We start from the raw sequence: 21,704 nt of genomic DNA, 5'->3' as shown, positions 1-21,704 counted from the left end.
ATTCTGTTAAAATGCATATTGTAAAAGTTGTTTTGAGGCAAATCCATTATAAATCTCGTCAGCAAATAATCTCTTCGAATCAGTCTCCTTTTTTAAAATAGTCCTGGTTATTCTGAAAAAGAAAATGTGCATTACATGAAGTTTATGAGGGAAGTTGAGAGGCTGAAAACAGTTTTTGTGCTACATTTCATTTGTGTACATTTCAACTGCTTATCATTTTAAACCCATTATAACTGGGTTCTTTATTTTTAGAAAGCTTGTTGAGTGAATATTATTATTTGATCCTCTCAAACTATTTAAAATAGACATATTGTAAATTTTCTAATATATTACATCAGACTTACAGCATGTAGATTTTCCTGTGGCTCCTTTCCACTAGATGGCACACCAGTACAAAGAAACAGGCCGTTAGTGAGCACAAGGTTATTATTTATGATCATTTAGGCACTTTGCACACATTGCTTATAGTTTTAAAACTTGGAACAATATGCTAATTTCGTGTGAATGAGGACTTCTGATGCAAATGTTTGGATGAACGACAATTAGAAGCATTTGTAAAGAAGTCTGGGTACCTGCACTTTGATAGCAAATGTATGTACATACTGTACATACAGTACATACAGACAGTATGTACAGTATGTAGTGCTGGTATTTAATTGTATATGAGTATTTTATTTTCTTTATTTTTAATTATGCTTTTAGAGGAATTTGGATCCATATTGAAACATAAACTGAAACATTCAAATGGCTGCATTTACATGTATTTATTTTTAATTAAATTTAGTTATTCATTATTATATTTTAGGAACACAAATGAATGAAAGACATTTATCAGTTTCTCACGAGGCCATGTGGAAGAGATGAGAAGACCATTAGGAAAGGCTGAATACCTTTAATATACAGCTCAAACTATTATATTTGCATGTCGAACACTTAGTCACACCAACTCAAACACAAAGTATTTCCATGAACAGGAATACTCAAAATGCAATGTTGGGGGAGTTTTCTGTTTATGTGATGTACAGTGAGAATATCAAAGTCAGAGAATATGCCGTTGTTCATATTAGCATTCATAAAGCTTTCTATGTTTACTGCTCTGCACTTTGGGAAATGAACATCAGGTAGCACAAATGCTGTTGATATTAACCTGAAGTGACTGCATTATCTTTTCATCTGGACACTTTATTATTCATTATCCTCAGCATCAAGCTCAGCAAGATTTTCGTCTGCAGCAGTGGTGAAGGCCAACAGGAGGGTCTCCCTCCCTCTTTTCCCAGACACTTCGGAAGGGCACACACTGCTCCTGTCAGGGGCGTAACACTAGTTTGAAAAGCTGGGGGAAGACAATAAAGTGGATGGTCTGGGGTCCTACTCCAGAAAAATCTAAAGGATTTGAATACCATTTTTCTGTATTTCTACATGATTTTGTCATATCACAGCTACTTTAAAGCAACACATTATGATTAAGATGACTACCTCATAACTCTACTGAACCTCACTTGGTATGGCATCTAATTAGGGTTAAGCTATACTTTGAAGAGTATGACTAGAAGATATATGGCACATTATTTAGCACGATTAACAATAATTATCCATTTGCAACTTGAATCACAACATAAAAGACATGTAAGAAGTCACACACCGTCAGTTGTTTTATCTAGTGGTGAGAATTACGCTCTTTAAAATGTGCCAGATATTATGACTCACTTCCTTTCTGAAAGACGTTCAAAAGAATTAAAAGATATCTCGCTTACAGGGGAGTCAATAGTTTAAAAAGTGTGTTGAACCTCCTGGCTGTATTACATACAGTTTTTCTGATTTTAAGGTCCACAATATTATTGCACAGGTTCCCACAATTATTGATCTGCATTCCTCTGTACACCCAGTGATTGTGCACATGGGGGTAAATGAATAAATTATGTCATGTTAGGACAATCTGCTAATCTCCACTATGAGCTGGAGTCTTTAGCTACAGCTTTGGAAAGAAGTTTATTCTGTCCGTGGCCCATTCCAACACTGGGAAAGGGCTCCAAACATTTTATTCAACTTACACACATGGTTTCCTAATTTCTTAATGGCTACCGGCTATGGATATATCAACTTGGACTCTAGTTAGAGAATAGAGAACTCTTTTTCTTCCTTGCTCTTGTCTTGATCTATTTTAATCCTACCTGATCATAGCTTGGCTTTTTGTAGTTGACCACACAGTTTCAATCAGCCGTTTAGAGGAATGGGCTGGCATTATGAACTTAGCGTTAGAATGGTTCCTACCTCACTGATAGAAGCTTCTCAATATTAGTTGGTAAAACTGTTTCTTCCGTTGCCCCTCTATCCTGTGGCGTCCCTCAAGGGTAAATTCTGGGCCCCTTACTGTTCTTACAGTATACGTTCTTATTTACATGCTTCCCTTGGGTCATATTTTCCGCAACCATAACATTAATTTTCACTGCTATGCAGACCACACTCAGCTTTATGTTCCCTTTAGACACAATGATTTAGATAACTTAAGTGGGTCAAGTGCTGAGTGTCACATAACTTCCTTAAACCAAATGATTCCAAGTTTAAAATCCTCTTGATTGCCCCCTCCAGTATCATCCCTGTTAGCCAAATATTGGTGGCCTAACTTCAAGCACTCTCCCCTTAAGTTGGGCATGATTATTGATTCAAATTTATCCTTTAGAAGCCAAATTACAAAAGTTGTTCAACACTGCTTTCTCTAGCTACAGACTATATCAAAAATTAAATTAAGTCATATCTATCTCAATAGGGCATTGAAAAGATTATTCATGTTTTTATTTCATCACACGTAGATCATTAGAATGCCCTTTGTCCTGGTCAGAAAGCCATCTCTTACCTCCAACATGTTCAGAATGCAGCTGCTAGGCTTTATAATCAAGACAAGATCACATTACTCCCATCCTTGCCTCTTTCTTCTCTTTCTTCTTGCCTGTAGGTTTCAGAATTTATTTTAAGATTTTATTGCTGACTTTAAAAGCTCTGTCAGTTGTTAAATCCTGTCTTGTCACTAAAGGTGACCAGGCTTTTATATAAGATAAGGTCCCCTCAATTAGCGTCTTCTTTGAAATCCTATCTCAAAACCTAAGCCTTCTTAACATTCTATTTATTTTGTTTTATTTTTAAATTCTATTCCACCAGTTTTTGATTCCTCTGTTGCTATATAAATACACTGTGTAACCCTGTTGTCTATTAGTGTTTTAACTATATACCGTGTATGTAAAAGCACTGTTTGAAAGGTGCTATAAATATAAATTTAATGTTATTATTATTTCCTGTGTTGAACACACCCTGGCAAAGACTAGCTTAAGCTGAAACACATCAGTCAGCGTTTGATTATTTTGATATCAAGTGTGAAAGTACAGTTCACGCTGTTCAGTCTGGTGTACCGTTTGATTTTAATTTTATTTCTCACAGCGTCAGCGCCATGAATTCACTTCTCTCCTGGATCCCGTTACATCTGATGAGGCAGATGGAGGATCATTTATCTGTTTCAGATATCTCAAGCTCTTTATTTTAGCAAACAGCTGCAACCAGTCACCACTCACAGACCTTTTTATTCAAGTGTAAATTCACATTTAGAAATACAGGACATGGCCAGTGACTTTGTGTGATGAGGACAGAAAAAGACTGCAGTTTATTTTATTGTGGCTGGATGGCTTATTTTCAGTCACAGTTGTCTTATTGAAAATGTTCAGTTTTTACCACATGGTTTGGTTTATGTGAATGGTCATTTGTTCACATTGTGGTTTATAATTCTTCCTCTCTAAAATGTATAATTAGTCCTTGTGTTTCAACGTGTGGCACATAAATACAGGTTTACCTTGATTAAACTTGAAAAGGGCTCATAAAAATGTAGTTTTGAATTGTGTTGAATTACAGATTTTGAACCTGTAATATTCCTAAATATAATGTATTGATAATTTGATAAAACAGAAACAGAATGTGGTATTGAGTTTTTTTGACATTCCGTGTTATTTAAGGTCAAATCTTAAACTTCGATCAAAGCAGTTTCCATCAGCAGTTTACTATCCCGGGTTTAGTATTAATAATTGCTTTAATAAGTCTTTCATTCAGTTTGCACAGCTTCACAAGTGTTCTGAAAGTAAACTCTTAGTTAAAGTGAGTCATCATATTTTCAAAATGAATGTTGTGAAGCTTTATAAAAATTAAAATGACACAGTATCTATTATTTAATTGAAAATACAATTAGTACAAGTAAAGTATAAAGACTATAAGTCAGTAAAATCACTTTTAAGGTTTTTGTACTGTTACAATAAAAAAGCATTCTTAATTCTGCCATCCAGCATTTCTGCTGAACAGGGGCTCTCCACCAAGGGACTGTCACCAAAAATCAACACCGAAAGTAAATGTGAACACAACACACAATATACCTATGGACCAAGTCACATGCAAATACTGTAATTCACGTTGTACAAATGTTTTGGGTTTTTTTTAAATTGCAGACTTCTTCTAAGCTTATTTTATTTTGCATGATTTTTACATGGCCAAAAATGTGAAAGTATTTCTTAAGAAAAAACACAACAAAACATAGTAGAGAAAACAAATAAAGATAATTTGTGAGGATGCAACTAATTACTAATTTCATCAATCAATTTGCAGATACTTTTCTTGATTAATTTATTAATCCCTTGGTCTGTAATATGTCAGAAAATAGTGAACAATTCTAATCAAATTGCTTGCTTTGCAGCAAAGCTGGAACTACAGAAAGTTTGGCATTTTTGCTTGAAAAAATTACTTAACATATTTGATTTTTTAAAATAATATATATCAGCTCTAATAATTCAAGGAACAAGTACATTTCTTTCTTATCTTGTGATCACCCAGATTCATATTGTGACACACTTGTTGGGTTGGGAACTATATTTTATACAGTTTCAGAGGCAATCTACAAAAAATTTGCTGTTTAAAGTCAAGTTAAGGGTTAATCTGTGAAGTACTTTAGGGAGATAAAAATGTAAAGTCTGTTTGAGTTTGTGCATCATCTTTAGACAGCACTGTCTCACTCTGCAACTTTTTACCCTAGTCCCAGCCCACTTTATAATTCACACCCTTGCATTTACCGACATGCCCTGCTCTGGGGGTTGGGGGGCTGGCCCCTGCTGATTCAGAGGTTAGGAATTTGCATCTGATTACTGTTTGTCAACCAATGATCTGACTGTGCAGACCGGAGAGTCTCTCTCTCTCTCTCTCTTTCTGGCTGATCGTTGCTGGCTCTGAAATCGACACTCAAAACTCTTAAAATACAATTACACGCGAAAACCGAATGCGTGGATATCATGCAATCACATGAAAGCTCTTTAATTTTAGCTGATAAACATACGACCCACCTCTCCTCTTCCTCTTTTGGGTGTTTTTTCCTCTGTGTGTAATCGAAGGGGGGAGACTGCGTTCAGAGACGGGGGAAAACAGGAATGTTTCTTCCGGTTCCAAAGAGTGTAAAAACGGAACGGAAGCAGATGTGGTAAGTTTAATTTATCTTTATTTTTCATTTGTCTGTCTATGCTATCTTATCAATCATTTTCGTTTATAAAATGTGGCGTCGTTCTTCTGCTGCCTCACTCGTCACTCACAGGGCGCAGGGTTTATTTTTTTAAACGTGACTATCAAATCGACCGATCAATAACGTTAATCAATAATAGTTTAACGTTATTGCTAAGGTAACGTTAGCGGATTGACTCACCTGCAATATTCCATCCAACGAACGTAATTTAACGTACTCTGCGTGTGATGGCACTATTTCTTGTAGTGAAATCAAACTGAGGAGCCGGTGTTTGATTTTTGTTAGTGGGTAACACCGAGTTTTAACCGAACATAGAGAGTAAAAAATAGAAATAAAGGTGTTAAATGCCAGCAGTGGTTGTATTTACTGCCCACTAGCTCCATACTTCAACAGTGTAAACTTAACGACTAACGTTAACGTTCGGTTTCGACCGGTACCTTGCTTTGAGAATACTGTCACAATTGTAAAACCATAACTTGGCTATCGTTAGCTAACGTTACTTCAGTCAATATTACAAGCTGATTATTTACAGTAGCCTATTATCCCGTGATGTTACTTTAGCTAGAGGCCAGTATCGGATAAACCAACTGCTCGTGTGTTTGCTTTGAAAGATTTGTGTGCTAAATTGCTAATTAAAGTGCTTTTCTAACGATTTTTGTCCTGGTGGCAGAACGTCCTGTAATGTTACAATTTTGACCCACCATCTTTGAGTTAACGTCCTTTACATCGACATTAAACTTCCAGTTTCGTTACAGTACATGGTAGTGGCTTAAGTTGGATATAAAGTCAGTAACTTACATGTGACAGCATCAACAACTGGGCTTAACAGAAAGTTTGGTCTGACAAAATGTCATGTTATGGGTCAAAGCAGAGACAGTGAGATGATTTAGAGCAAAAGATGGCTTTATGAATGAATTTTTGCTACTCACATGAACAATGTAAAGTGGTAATGATAATCTAATATTGATGTAATAATGGTTTGGCTGGACTGGAGTTGTCCAGACAAGTCATTATGCAATAGTTCAATAGGTAAACAAGCATCAATACTCTACATGTATTTAAAGTCATAAAAATAACTCTCAAGGATCAACAACAGGCGCAGATCTATCTCTTTTTAACATCCAACTGATATGACTTTGCAAAAGTCTTTGGGCTGTGTCAGTTTCTCACACGTGAACTCCCTTTAAGTTGGTGGTATTTCTGTGGAAGTGCAAAACATAAGTGGTGGAGGTAGATAAAAGTTAGTGGCTGAGATCAAGTCCAACATGTCATGGACGTGATCACAATGAGCTGCCTTCACTAGGCTACTACAGCAGGATTGTGAGAAAATCCACTCCATTATAGGCAGTGTATTCCTCCATATGTCGTCAGCGGACATGAAAAGAGGGCAGGAAACTTTTCATTCCAAGTGGATTCAAAAAGAGCTCCAGAGTCTTACTGTGAGAGTCGGGCTGGTTGTGCCAAGCTGAAAAACCTCACAGCCACAACCAAAACTGACTTTGTTTGTGGTTGGTGTTAGAGTTTCTCACCAAGTAATGAGGACGGGTGAGTACAGGCACTGGAAGCTGGTTTGGTTAAAGCCTTTTATAGCACTTTGTCTTTTTTTAGATATTTAATGCCCTTAAAGATATATTCTGAAAACAAAGTCTGGTTTCAGTGGAGATTGTCATTGCCCTGATCTGATCTTAATGTGCTTTCAGAAGCTTATCCACCATGTAAACATGTAAACTTGAATGAAGTATACTAAAATTTGTGTTAAAATTGATCAGATTTAAAGATGCAACCTCAGCAGACTTGTTGCAACAATACAAAATATTTCCCGAAATGTTTCATTCTACTGTGCAACTGAGATGACAGGAACACTGTTATGAAATGTCCACGACATTGTGAAAGTTTATTTTAACATAAGTACTTTGACATATTTTTGGTTTTAGTGAGACATCACGAATTTAATGAGGAAATGATATTTTGAAACCTGAAAACCTTCACCAGAAATCTGAAAGACAGGAACAGGATCAAGAGGGAGGCCGGGAGAGTCATTTTCTTTTGGAAGTTTACTTTTTATGGTGAAAGAACTTAAAAAGAGGATTGGTCAAATACTGGTCAGGTTTTCCTAAGCTGGTTACTCATGTTACCAGCCACTTTGGCAGGGTCCTGTCTTCCATGTCAAAGGGCCTGTAACTTCTTAAAATTGTGGTTGACAAACAAAAACGAGACGTTAATTTGTGTAATTTGGCACTTGCAGCTTCCCAGTGTGATTATTAAGCACTGAAATTCGTAAGAGAGATTTCCAGGCCCTTATTGCACCCTGCACCCCACCATCCTCCAGTCACCTTAGAGACTTGCCCAGAAATTGCCCCACTAATCTGTTTGGTCCAATCTGGCATATGGTATCTTGTGGCCAGCACCAGCCAACTGCACCACCTCAGTGTTTTCAAATGGAGAAAAATACTGCTGCAGGGAGCGGGTAGGGTGTTTACATTGTGGATTAGAAACGTATGGCCTTTTGCATATTATAGACCAGACTTAATAAGCAACACTGCTTGTTATGAAACTGAGTTTGCATAAAGACACTTGTTGTTGTTCTTGATTTGAAGAACTAACACCTGTGTTTGTAGAAACTTGGCAGACCTTGACCTGACGATATATCACTATAACATTAATATTGTGATTTCACATATTGTTTGATTTTGGTTATTAAATTATCACAGTATAGTTTGATTATTGTATCTTTCCAGGCTTAAAAGCTGCATCAGTAATGTAATGGAAGTTAGTAGTCTCTCTAGCTGATGGAAATTAACATCTACCTACCACTTGGTCTTATTATTACATGCACTAAGAGTGCTTGCAAACATTTTAAGTTGTCAATGTTGATTTTTTTAGACTGTTGTGACTATGTCAGTGTCTAAAGATATCAAAAATTGCAATTATTACCTCAAGGAAAATGCTGTTGTCACGAAGGAAATGCCTCTGTAACAGCTGACACATTACTAGAAAGAAAGCTTAACTGAACGTTGAAGTGCTCTAATAAAATCAATTCATTTATTCAGAAGAATTAAATGTATAGAAATGTTATTCAGAAAACAAATCCCAAACAATTTTAATGCAAACTATTTTAATAATTCATTATCATCAATAATTTATCAAGAAAAAACACCCAACACTTGCTGGTTTCAGCTTCTCTCCATTGTGAGGTTTCGCTGCTTTCCCCAGTTTTACATCACTGTTAATTGAATCTATTGACGGAATAAGGAAGTAATTACCTTTAAAATCTATCAACATTTTGCACTATTTTCGACAGTTTAGAAGCTAAATTAATGGATCTGATGGATTTGGAAAAATAACCAGATAAGTCCCTAATGAAAATAATTGTTAGTTGCAGCCCTAATTTGATTCTCATTTTTTGCTTTCAAGAAGGTGTTTCCAGTCAGTGAGAAACTAGCATCATATCAGAGGTGCACTTTTAATGAAATATCATCTTAAAATCAGTCTTGCCATAGCTGACACATGTACTGCTGCTTGATGGCCACGTCTGTCTTCTCATAGCTTTGATATCATGTGCTCTTGCTTCCCGGGAGTGTATTTACTGTGCCTTCCTTCCCTTGACATGTGAACTGGTCCCTCTGGCCTCTTCTCTAATCAAGTATTCTGTGTGATCTGCATTGAGAGTTCTGTTTGCTGGTGAGTTTGGTAGATTCACGCCTCAGTGTGTTTCAGTTTGTTCAATGAACATGTCATGGTGCAAAGCGGGCCAAGTTGTCATTCAAGCAGTTTACAAGCAGAAATCCACACACATCTCATCCCGAGGGTATTTGAAGAACATTTGGAAGCAGCAAGTGTAATATGCAAAGAGCCTTCTCAGTTTGTCTTAGAGCGTCATGGCTCAGTGATCAGCAGTCGCCGGCCACTTAACTTGTTAGTGTCTGCGAATTAATGACAAACATGCACAGACAGGTTTGATGTCTGTTTATTTTGTTAGTATCAAACCACAATCCTTTACATGGTAGTAAAGGCTGCCCTTTATTTTGTCACTGCATTCAAATCACCCTGCAAGGTATAAGGGTGTGTGCTTGGGCTTAAAACCTGCATTGTATCACTTGAACCTTTCAGTAATAACCCACCTGTAAATATCCACATGAATTATATCATAGTGAATGTGAGTACTCTCTGTGCACCACAAGTTCTCCTGCCATTAAAGAAGTGGGAAGCAGCATGGCTTGGCTGGCTTTCAGCTGTTCCTGTGCCAAAAGCTACATTTCTGAAGGGCCTGTGCAGCACGTGGGGCTTTAACTCTGTTATCCTGCCAAAAAATGCAGGAAAAAAACAAGTTACTTCACTGCCTGCGCTGGAGCCACGGGGGAATCCCAGCAGGGCTGACGGTGACGCAGGCAGAGCAGAAAAGGCTGGAGCTTTTGGGATACCCTGTAGTTCCTGAACCAAGCTGCTAGGACAGTTGTAGGCTTTGTGTATTCAGACACTCGGTTCAGTGTCAGCGGGATCTATCCTGGTACTTGTCTGCCTGGAGACCAGCCCACAGCTGCAACATGCTGACATGTCCATCAAACCTGAAGAATTTGTATTTTATATTTGCGTCTGCTAGCACTGGCAGCCTGCCCAAGCAATCACAAGCTAATTTAATCAGATCCATGCCAAAAGATTCACATCCCTCGTGAGTGGACATAACTGCCAATTTTTGTGGGCACATGAAACTATAATCCACATTTAGCACAGAAGTGACACTTTTTTCTGTGGGTGTCTCCGTGTACAATGCACAGACCTCTTTATCTAAGATTTCCACTCGTCCATCGCCTTTCTGCAGACAAAAGACTTGATTGTTAAGGATCACAATGCAGTGACGTGACTGCACAGTCACGATATAAACCAACACGTTAATCCAGTTTGGGACGTTCATGCCATTCAGTGAAAATACAAACCCCCTGCCTCACCTCTTCCGCGCAAGAGGGGCCATCATCATACCGTCAGTCTAGAGTTACAATAGCAGTGCATTGAACTCTGCGAGTAGCGACATGCAGCCCGTCTCCTGAATCTCAGTTTTTATGGCAAAGACAGTTAACACACAGGAGGAATTTGACATGGTTGGCTGTTTTGCAGCTCACATGAAGCAAGAAAACACAGATTAAAAGATAGTTTTTGTAATTAATGAAGGGCAATAAAGGAATTAATTGAAATGTGCAATGGATGGACACAATAAAAGCAGTACAAAAGTAATGCAACAGTAGTACAACAGCCATGCACTCAACTCTATTGTCATCAAGCTTTCCGTTGTTTTAATTCTGTCAAGACTGTTTAAGAAATGTGTTGATTGAAGTGCAAGGAACAAAAGGAAAAAGGCACAAACAAGAGCTGGAATAACATTTCAACCCAGGCAGAAAGAAAAACTGATGTAGACAGAGTTGTTGTTTTCCCTCTAGTAGTGACAGTGTTGGCCGTTTTTTAAGAATGACCTGTGTTTCTCCACTAGAGCTGTCGTCACATGAGATTTATGTTTGCTCTCATAATACTATGGCCTCCATGTGAAGCTGTAGGTGACGTTGTAACACGGCGAGGTCAATATCCACCAGTGAGACGGCAAACATACATAAATGGAAGCAAACATTTCAGCTGAATCAGCAGACACTCTTTCTTTTTCTTTTTTCCCTCTTCATCTGATGACTTTTCCAGTGGTTAGAGGAAGTCCGTCCATATAGCAGAGTTAAAATGCTTTCTGTGCATTTTCCCCGTGGGCTGTCTTTACGTAGCACTTGTCTTATAGTATAAGTATAGGATCTTTTCAACCCACATAGAAATATTTTGTTCCACTTGTAGTGTTTGACCCCTTTCACAGTATAACAATAGTGTTGGGGGGTTTCGGTTGATAATGATGTTTCTGATAGCTGATATCTTGTGCCAATGCCCGTGTTACTCACTGTGTTGTTCCATTTTCCAAGTGGAAAGGCCCGATGGATGGCCCACTGGGACGACAGTGTTGTCTGAATCTCCAGTACCTCAATAATGAACATTGAAGTTATTTATTTAGTAGAAGAAATTGAGCTTTTTAAGATATTGCACAATAAATACATGAAATGTGAATTTACCAGTACAGAGACATGCCCTTTTCCCTCCTTTTCCTTCACTCATTTCCAAGTGAAAAACGTGCTAACACTTGAATCCAGACTTTTTTTTCATTCATTAGAGCAAACTTCAGCTCACACAGGCTGCAACACTAGTTTCTACAAATCACTTTTGTGCCTCGCTCGCTTGCACAGCTGACTCCTTTTGCTTGATAGATAGCCACAGATTTGATTACATTACATTTAGCTGACACTTTTTTCCAAAGTGACTTAGAATTGCTATATATGTCAGAGGTTGCACGCTCAGGGACACAATGGTGGAGAGGTCACAGTGGGAAGTGAACCTGGCTCTCGCCACCCCCTGCTGAGAAGTGGATCAGTGGATTATATTTTGCTATATGCCCACTTAATTTATGGCATAGCTGGGCCTAATCAGATTTGGCTCGCTGGAAGAGGTCAGTGGAAAGTGCGTGACGAGCCTGTGCGACACTTCCTCAATGATCTTGTTGTTGGTGCAATGGGGCTCAATGGAGCCTGTGTTATTGCGAGGTAATACTGCAAGGAATGCGAGAGAGGGATGCATAATCAAGACCAGCACCGCTGACCGACCCCCTTTTTTGAAATGTAGAAAGGATCATGAATGGCTACTGTTTGGCTGCTCCCTCCCGCTCTTTAACTTCTGTCATATGAAATGTCAACCAGGGTTTACATGAAGACTTAATGCTATTGACAAAACTATTTAAAAATGAGAAACTACATAACCCTTTGTATAAAAGCAATCTATCAACATTAAATAATTAGCAAAGTAAAATAGATTTTAATATAATATATTGTTGCTGGGAAATTAAATCAAATGTAGCACACATTGTAGGTTGTAAGATATTTAATTTTTGAAAAAAACATTTTGCAAAGTGTTACTACTAGTACTATCATTCTCTTAATATCTACTTGTTTCGCCCAGACAGCGAAGGCTTTTGATTCAGTTCTGTGCAACTCTCCCTTCAGTAAGATCTTGACAGTATGTGATCTGAATTGCAATGGACACATGGCATTCATTTCTTTTTACATTTACTCCTTGTACTGTTTAAAGAGCACATTTAGATTTACTGGTAGACACTCCTTGGAAAAAAATAGACAAAAACTCGCCTCCCAGCTTGATTTTAGCCATAGGGAAGAGCTCAAAGCTGTGAATTGAAGCTCATTTTTTATTTGTGCAAAGCAAACAAACTAAGTCCTTTGCTGCCTCCTTGTTTGGTGTGTTAAAGATATGACAATGTGGCAGTTGAACAATTTACATGTTAAAATACTTTCCCCCCTCCTGCTATAAAAGACTGTATGAATGTAAACTCATGCGTAAAACAGAAATGTACCTATACACACGCAAGAATTGGAAGCAGGAGAGGTGTGGTTGTGTTTTTTCCCCTGAGGTCTTCACTGTCTTTTCTGTTATCACTGAACATGCTGTGAGTAATATACAAAACAAAGAGAACATCTTGGGGTGCATTGTGGCAAATTCAAATTGGACAAGCTGTTCTGCAGAAAACACTAATAGTTTGTAAAGCTTCACAAAAAGGTCAACTATGATAAAATACAGTTGTTTAGTAGTGTGTTCATTTGGATGTATTAAACTGATACATTTGGGTCTCAGGTTTGGATGACATTCAAAAGTAAATATCTATCTCAAAAAATATAGACAGACTGAAGAAAGCTTTCTGGAGCAGTGATGAAAACCTAAGATTTGTCCAGGAGTGTTTGTGTTGCTAACATCAGTACGCCTGTTTCACTACTAACATAGCAGTATAGTACACACTGACACACTTGTGCATTACAAAAGTGTAACAACACACACTGTACTCTGAAGGAACTGGTTATGATCGAAATCATTTTAGTCTTTTATTCAAAACAGGTGTAGCATGAGCGTGATAGCTAATTTGATAAAGAAAGTACCACCTACAGAAACTCACCAGAAACAGACTTTACAGCCCCTCCTATACTGATTTGCATGTGATCTTAAGGAAAGGGAGGACCAGAAACACCAGGGCTTAGCTTACAGATGGAAACGAGAATCATAAATCTTGTCAGTTACGACTTTTAAGAATGTGGTTTTCTCTGATTTTCCAGAGAAACAGGAGTTTATTTTAATAGCCAGTTTGAAGCCTCACAAAGACCTCATCCAGTTCATCTCAGCTGGCACGGCTTGATCAGGGAAAAGATTGTTCATTCTTTTAGTACATAAAAGGAAATAAAGACTTTTAAATCCCGATGTTGAAGTGTAAGATATGTATCTGCACTGACATTGGCAGGTGAAAACAAAACTACTGACTGAGAAAAAACCCTGGTGTGTTTGTGTTTTGCTTTATGAGGACTTCACCACCTTTTAAAACCACCAATCAAAACGAGTTTATAGCACACATGTTGGAAGCACCATGTGTGAATTCTACCAGCAGTGCAGCTGCCAATGTGTTCTAGAAAAAAAGGCCACAAAGATGAATTCCCTCACATTGGCTGTACTGAAGGATTATGGTTTTAGAGAGCTTTGATGCTCTTTCTAGAGTACATTTTAACCGGCTTCGTGTCTATGCAAGAACACAGTCATATACGTGCAGGTATGTGAGGTGGTGTGGGTCTCTTTATCTCGTTGGAATTAGACCCTTAGCTCCCGTTCTTATCAATTTGTCCTGTTTGCTCAGACCTTGCAATCTTCCGCCTGTCAAATGTGGGTTAAAAAAAAAAGAGGATTAACCCATTAGCTCTCATGGTTTCTACTTCAGTCAGCCAAGTCTTAAAGTATCTGTCCCAGTGACTCCCCCCTGCCCCCACATGGGTCCCCTGTCATCTAGCAGCAGGCCGGCCTGCCTTTAGCCAATTAAGGTGTTAAATGAGGGTCTTATAGTGAGCTGTATTTTGCATTATATAAAGCTTTTTATTGCAAAGTTTGATCATTTATGTGTCTCCTGAGAGTAAATACCCTCTGTTGGATTCAGATAATTTATTTCAGAAAGCTTTCAATAAGTTCTGGCAGTGAAATTGTGGCGGCAGCTGGTAGCTACTCAGATATGGTAATTGTTACCAAGTGATGGAGCAAAACCATGAAGTAGGTTGTTGTAATTTTGTTTCCAAAGCATTTTGACTGGCAATGAAAGGACCCGGTATACAGTGGTGATTCCCCACCCTGGCTACACTATAAAAGAGACCCTGTAGGGGTTTTTAAGGGGATTCATCCCTGGACCACTTAGACTGCTTGGTTTTGCGCTGAGCTATGGTTTAGATATTAAATGCCTTATCACTCTAGCCAAGGGATGGTTATTCATAATGTGTGCCAATGAGATACCAAAGGCAGCCTCCAGCCATTTTGCAGAGCAGAGTTGCACCACAAAAAGAGTTAGCATGGCTCTATCAACTTTAATGTTTAGAAGTAATAAGAATTGGTGACAACATTTGGGATATATGTGCTGTCACGCAACACCAGGTGATTTTACCAGGAGACTGAGTAGCGGAAAGAATAAATGCCTGGGTGCTTAGAAGTGTATTGCCTGCGTTCACCTGTTGCTCGTGTGTATTGAGCAAAAGAATCACATGAGGAGGTGAGAGGTGAGATCAGCTGTGTTTGGTTGGAATTAAACCTGTAGTCTTGTGGGTAACATGTAACTTATCATTACATGACCATCATCGCTGTCAAATTTAAAACGTTTTATAAGAACCAAACCTGCAACCTCATTTGGGGAATCAGGGTATGTGAAATGGAACAAGTTGACTTGCACCATCTAGCATGTAGGAAATCGAGATGCTTGTGATGAACGGTGGCATGAAACAAAGCGACCACTTCTGCTTCCCTCTGCACAGGAAGAATCAACAGACCAGCTTTGTTGTAATCACTTCTGTCTTTGAAATTACATATATGACACACACAGGGAGAGAGACGTATCAGAGGTCGTTTTATTTATTTATTTTCCCAAACATAGAACACAAACAGAACATTTGTGCTTATTTGTTCACGTACAAACATTGCATGTGTGGGCTGATACTCCAGACAAGTAATTCTCATTCCACTTTTAAACTGTGTTTTTGTTCTGTAGTTACAGAGATGTGTTGTCTTAGTCAAACCAGATCCAGTTAGGTAAGATGTTTTAAGCCTGCTTATACTGGTCCTCCATCTGACAACTGCAACTGCCTCTATCGCCCTTAAAGAATGTAATGAATCAATATTGAATATCTGTCGGCTGCCTCGCTGCATCTGCTCCGTCAGTTGTCACTTCCTTCACCCTCTGAAGAAACACAAGTTTCACAGCTCTTATTTCCTTGCGCAACATTTCTCTAACATACAGACATAGCATAGGATGACTGAAATATGTTTTCCTGTTGCTTGATAGGGTTGGGTAGATGTAGCATTTTGTCGGTGTGTTGAATTTTATTAAACACCTTTAAGACTCTGCAGTAGTGGCAGAACTTTGTGCTTTTGAAGTACATTTTGTGGCTCGGTCATCTGACCAGTGGAGCTAAAGTGAGTAGCTGCAAGGTGTCAACTATATGCTGGTTGCTGCTGATAGGGTGTTTATTCGGGACTGAGGGCATTTGTCTTTTTGATTTTCCTCAAACTTGCTGTTGTGGCATGTACAGTTCCTTACACATTTGGAGATTCCTGATGTTGTGTAAAAATGACCTGATCTCCCAGATGAGTCAGACCCATGTACACAAACTGTTGTTAGTTTCAATTTGTTTTGCTGACTGATTGAGAAACACATGTCTTGGCTGAAGTGCCTGCTTCCAGAGTAACAGTGATAACCAGGATGTTTTTGGGTGTTGTCTCTCTTCTCATCGTATATTCATGACTGTAATGTATGTAAACATGAGATGTGAGATAATCTTCGCTTCAACTTAATTTCACCTGCGAGCCATGGACCATATGTACATATACTGTTTCTCTTTCTCTTGTGTTCAGAACGTGCCTACACTGTAATTACATTGCTAGAGCCATGAAATGCTAGAATGATTTTCACTGTAATGCCACATGAGAAAAACAGCCCTGTTTTAGAAACAATGATCCCTTCTGGTTATATCCCCATTGCAGTGTGATGATGAGGTGTTTTGTGGGCAAGGATTGCTGTGCTGGCCACATTTTAGACAGGTTAGTATGCATTAATGTATGTAGTAGCCTAGTCCCAGAGTTTCCCCGTGTGGTGTGGTCTTCATTTTGCCTTGAACAGCTGCTGAGACTCTGACGTTAATAAACATGTGGGTGAAACACTTTGGGGTGTTTTGTATGGAGGTGGTTAAGTTATAATAAAGGCAAATATCATCTATCAGTGCAGTAGTTAAAAGACAAAACGGTCCGATCATAGATGAGACAAAAAATTTTCTCTAAAGATTCTGTTAAATTGTCACATATGAAAGACATTTGATGTGGGAACAAAGACAGGACTTCTTGTGCAGTTTTCTGACAGTATATTTTTACAGTATATGACTAGGTGTTTCTGAATATTGGTGCAAAGTATTGTCTTTCAGCAACTTAAAACCAAAATATCAGCACAGGTCGGTTGAGTTGCTTGTCATACTGATACTAATTAAACTGTAACTCAGGGCCACCATTCATGCTTTCATCCAGAGTGTACTTGGTGTAAAAGTGCCAAGCAAAACCTGATGTTTCTGAATGTACAAGATCAGGGCAGGTGGTGGTTACAGAGGTCTGTCACGTATTAGTCAGCGTAGCTGAATGAGTGGTGGTGTAGTCACCGCTGCCTCCTGTCATGACTGATAGTTCAGCATGTCCAGCACCTGCACTCAAAATTCATTTCCCCATGTGCTGTTGACTTGTGCAGCTCTTATCTCTGCCTGACTGATCTGAGCCACAGCCTCCCCAAAAACCCAGACTTCTTAACATTTTGAACTTGTTCTGAGTAAACGGAGAGTGGGCGGGATAGACAGTTTCTCTCCGTCTAGTGTAGCTCTGCGGTATAGGTAGGATCACTGCTGTGTTAGAACAGTTGACGATGGGGAACAGACATTATCGATACCAGAATGTTGAAGCTCATTGCTTATAACAGAGAGTGCTTTGCATACCTGAGCACTTTTGGGAACAGGTATGTAGGAGAAACATTACCGCCCACAGAAGTTGCAGAAAAAACTCCCCAGTATCCCCACTGTCTCTTACTTGCAATAAAACATTTTAATGAGGGGAAAAACATGCCAGTCATACCTGATCAAAGTCCCACCTCTGAATATTAAGCGTGTATGTGTTGAAACAAACTTGAAACAGAGATGTCTGAAAATGGCTGAAATTCATCTTGGCTCGGAGCCAACCAGGTGAAGAAAGTGACGGTTCTTCCTGTGATTTCACTTCCTCTTCTTTTGTTGAGGTTGAAACATTCTGTCCTATGAGAGCAGCCTGTCTGGTATGTTTGTGTGAGTAATCCTGCACATGTTGCACAATGGACATGGACTGAGGGACCTCATATTTATGCTTCAAATGGATTTCAGACTGAAATTGGTATTTTTGTGTGTGGAAAAAGTGCATTTGCTTGTCTTAACTTGTGATTTGAGTTGACAGACGGGCAACTCGGTAGTCATTGCTGTAGTCATTGTTTCTACTTTTCTGCAACTCACAGGCACTTGAAAGTCATGAATCTAAAATTGATTAATCATGTTCCTGAAATAATATGTTGGACTTTTTCTTGCAGCATCATCCATTAGGCCTGTTTATCTCTTCAATGCAATGCAATACCAACAACAATGACTGTGGTTATTGATTTACCAGAACAGTATATAATCAGAGGAGAGGGTGTTAAAGATGTCCACTTTAGTGAAAGTTCAGTGAATGGAAAGTTAAGTTTTAAAAATAGAGGCATATTTGACTGATCTGATGCTTTGGGGAAAGTTGTTTTAGTGCTGCCACAACAAAAAGCTTTTGCCCTTCAACTGTTAGTAAGTTACTTATGTTAACAGACAGTGGGGAAGTAGCAGTCTGACACCTTTTTCTCTCCCTCAGGTCTTTGTAGCCTGCCAGCGTACTCTTGTAGTACTACCCTCGCATCCGCCTTATCGAACCCTTTGCCACTGAGTTCCACTGCCGGCTTTGGTTTTCCCCCAACTGCAGGAAAAACCATTGAGACAAGAGAAAGGCCTCTGTCTCCAGAACTGCAGCTGACCTCTGACTGCATGTCTCAGAGCTCTGACCGACCCCCCTCCTCTTCCTCCTTCCACTTCACCTCAAGGACCCACATTTTCACAAAACCATAACCTCCGAACCTCCAGCCAGCTGCTAGCTGCTTCACCACAGGCACGGTTGGCAATTGCTCTCCTTGAGCAGAAGCACTGACAATCGCCCCCCGACCGGCCCCCGATTGGTGCTTCTTCAGTGGGGGAGGGAGGGGAAGGAAGGCAGCTTAACACCGTGCCGCTTTCCCCGGAGATGAAGCTGCAGGCTGTCATGGAGAACCTGCACAGGCAGCAGAGGGCCAAGCTACTGATGGAGCAGCAACTACAGCAGCAAGCCGCCACCCAACACACTCAGATCCGCGCAGGTGGAGGAGGAGGCGATGAGCCGATGGGGAGCCCGGCCCCTGAGGCGGAGCAGGCCCAGATGGCAGCACTAGCAGCCATGCGTGCAGTGGCTGCCGGGCTGCAGAGGGTGTCCGACAGTCCAATGTCAGAGCGCAGCAGCGGCGGCGAGGATGACGGTGACGAAGGTGACGACGATGAAGGAGAGGAGCATTACAAGGACATGATGGGGTCAGATGAGGAGGAGCAGATGTAAGTACTGACTTACATCTTATCTTTGGTTAAGTTGCCCTAAAATATATAATCTGCACCAGTGGTGGTTTTCATTGGTGCACGTCTTTTAAACCATATTCTGTTTGTAACACACACAGCAAACGGAAATGGGATGAGGAAGACTTTGAAGGCGAGATGGAAGAAGACTTTGACGATGACCTGGCAGAGGAGGGTCTGCCGACGGGCCATGGTGCAGTGGCTCCTGGGAAGGGCATCCTCCTGCTGCCCCACCGTCAACTCCACCCCCACTCCCATCTGAAGGCCCGTCCCAGTGTAGACCAGGAGCCCCGTGTAGCCATTCTGCCTCCCCACGCCACACACAGCCATCTGGGCGGGCAGGACCATGGAGATTGGACCTACGAGGAGCAGTTCAGACAGGTAGGATGTCTTCGTATATCTTCATATAGGAAGTGTGTTAGTCTTTTGCAAGTCCCCCAACAAGATGGGTGACACTGAGATATAAGTAAACGTTGCTACTAGAGATTCAGTCATGTCAAAGTCTGTAGCTCTGACTCTTGCAGTCTGGTTTATTATATTAGAAGCTGGACATCATTGCCCTCATGTTGTCATTGTGGAGAACCAATTCAGCTAAATCCCTAAAATATCCTAAAACCAGCTGCTGTAACAATCTGAGGTAGTAATGTACATACATCTGAAATGTTGGTTGTTGACCAGTGAGCCACACCTGGCCTTCGTACCTCTCACATTGTGTCACTTTCTCAGCTGCACATGAAGTAATCCGACCAGGGTGGGAAATTAACACTAGCCACAATCCAAATGTTGATAAACCATAGACTGAGGCTTTTAAGTTTGTCTTTGCCACCTGACGTTCTGTCAGGGGACATCTGTGGAAGGCTCTGGTCCTAAACAGTAAGTTTTTCTGGTGGAACATCTTAGTGCTCGCTGAGATTTATCATTTGCTAACTAATGTGGCCTAAGAGTTAAAAAAAGGTAGTTTCCTGACATGAGCTGAGGAAAAGAAGCGGAGGGCAGTTGGAGGGGGAGGGTGCATTTTAACAGCTTTACCATGCTGGCGTTTACTGTGAACATGCTGGTGGGCTGCATATTATGAGGGAGGCCCGATGGAATAAGACAGGCTGTTTACGTGAAGAGATTTAAGTCTGTCAACAGCTAAATTTAGATGGAGGGCTGCTGTCGGGAGACTGGGAACGATGTTAAATCCACTCACTGTTCAATTTTGATTATATAAAACGGAACCACTAATCATTAACACCTAAAGCTAATGACACTTCTACTACACAAAGTTATGCCATCTCTTAGTGTACATGGACAATTCTACAAATTAGATTTGAAATTAGTTGAAAATGAAATGAAAAGAAAATGAGGGGATATTGATTCATTACATAAACCATTTTCTAAAAATATATAAGATACAAGCCTTTGAGAAGAAGAGTGACCTTTTCTGACAAAATTATTTGTCATGAAAAAACAAAATAATTGATTTTTGGTAAAAATGAGTAGCCTCCTTGTGCCCTTCACTTTCAGAAAAAGTTTAGAGAGTAATTTTTTGTCTGTGTCGAAGGTAAGGCAGAAACATTAAGCATCATTTTAATACCCTTAACTGAATGTATTTATCAATGAAACGTGCCTCCGCTTTTGTCTGTGAAGATTCTCAGTCATCCATGTCATAGTTATCCTTGAAGTATCTTCAACCAAGTCCAGTTGCCCTTGACTTAACCTTCGTTGGTGCCTCTGCTTTTGTGTTCAAACTGAAAACTAAGGCTAATTTATTGGGACCAAAGTGTGGCATCTGCTGAGCCACCATTTTATGCAAATGCAGCCTCTAACATGGCATAATGTTAGCCACTATTGAAAAGTAAACACTGCCATGGCCTGGAGGTAAATTAAGTTCATTGCATTTCACCCAGCCTACATGTGCTTCACCCTAACCATAGATTCTGTAATTTAAGGCCCATTTCTTGTAATTACAGAGCGAATGGAATATAACTCCCCTAAAACCTATACTCGGCTTCTCTAAATAGTCCACCCCTCCCTCCGTAAAGCTTTGTGCAAATTACTTGAATTGATACTCTCAACAGTTGGTGGTTTTCATACGTCAGGTAGGACACACAGTGCATTTTTATCACGACATGTCAGTCAGTCACAGACAGTTACATAATCAAGACAGCCAGTATCTTGGCTGTTAAGATAGTGTTACCCAATCCATTGTTGATTAAAACGTATGTCACGCCTATACAACGTCAAACTCAGAGGGGAAGACCAAACCGCATTTAAAAGCTTCTGCATTATAACATGATTTCGGGGAATAAAGCAACAACTGTCTGTGAGATTATAACATTCAGGTT

General features: G+C 39.7%; 1 protein-coding gene across 2 annotated transcripts in view; it reads left to right on the top strand.

Annotated features, from left to right (window-relative positions):
* The first annotated feature begins 5,190 nt into the window (after positions 1–5,190).
* The window catches only part of arid3a (AT rich interactive domain 3A (BRIGHT-like)), a 49,523-nt gene continuing 33,009 nt past the window's right edge, over positions 5,191–21,704 (top strand). The window contains exons 1-3 of one of the 2 annotated variants that reach the window (XM_038715533.1): positions 5,191–5,500; positions 18,593–19,356; positions 19,476–19,755. In XM_038715533.1, coding sequence (XP_038571461.1) covers positions 19,016–19,356; positions 19,476–19,755 — 621 coding nt within the window. In that variant the 5' untranslated portion in view covers positions 5,191–5,500; positions 18,593–19,015. The remainder of the gene's footprint in view (positions 5,501–18,592; positions 19,357–19,475; positions 19,756–21,704) is intronic. The other variant, XM_038715534.1, reaches the window with a different exon arrangement.

This window comes from Micropterus salmoides, unplaced genomic scaffold (assembly GCF_014851395.1).
Source record: "Micropterus salmoides isolate LMB-PRFRI ecotype aquatic unplaced genomic scaffold, ASM1485139v1 Ms_hic_scaffold_13, whole genome shotgun sequence".
Lineage (NCBI taxonomy): Eukaryota > Metazoa > Chordata > Actinopteri > Centrarchiformes > Centrarchidae > Micropterus > Micropterus salmoides.
This window is presented reverse-complemented; position numbering and strand designations above follow the sequence as displayed.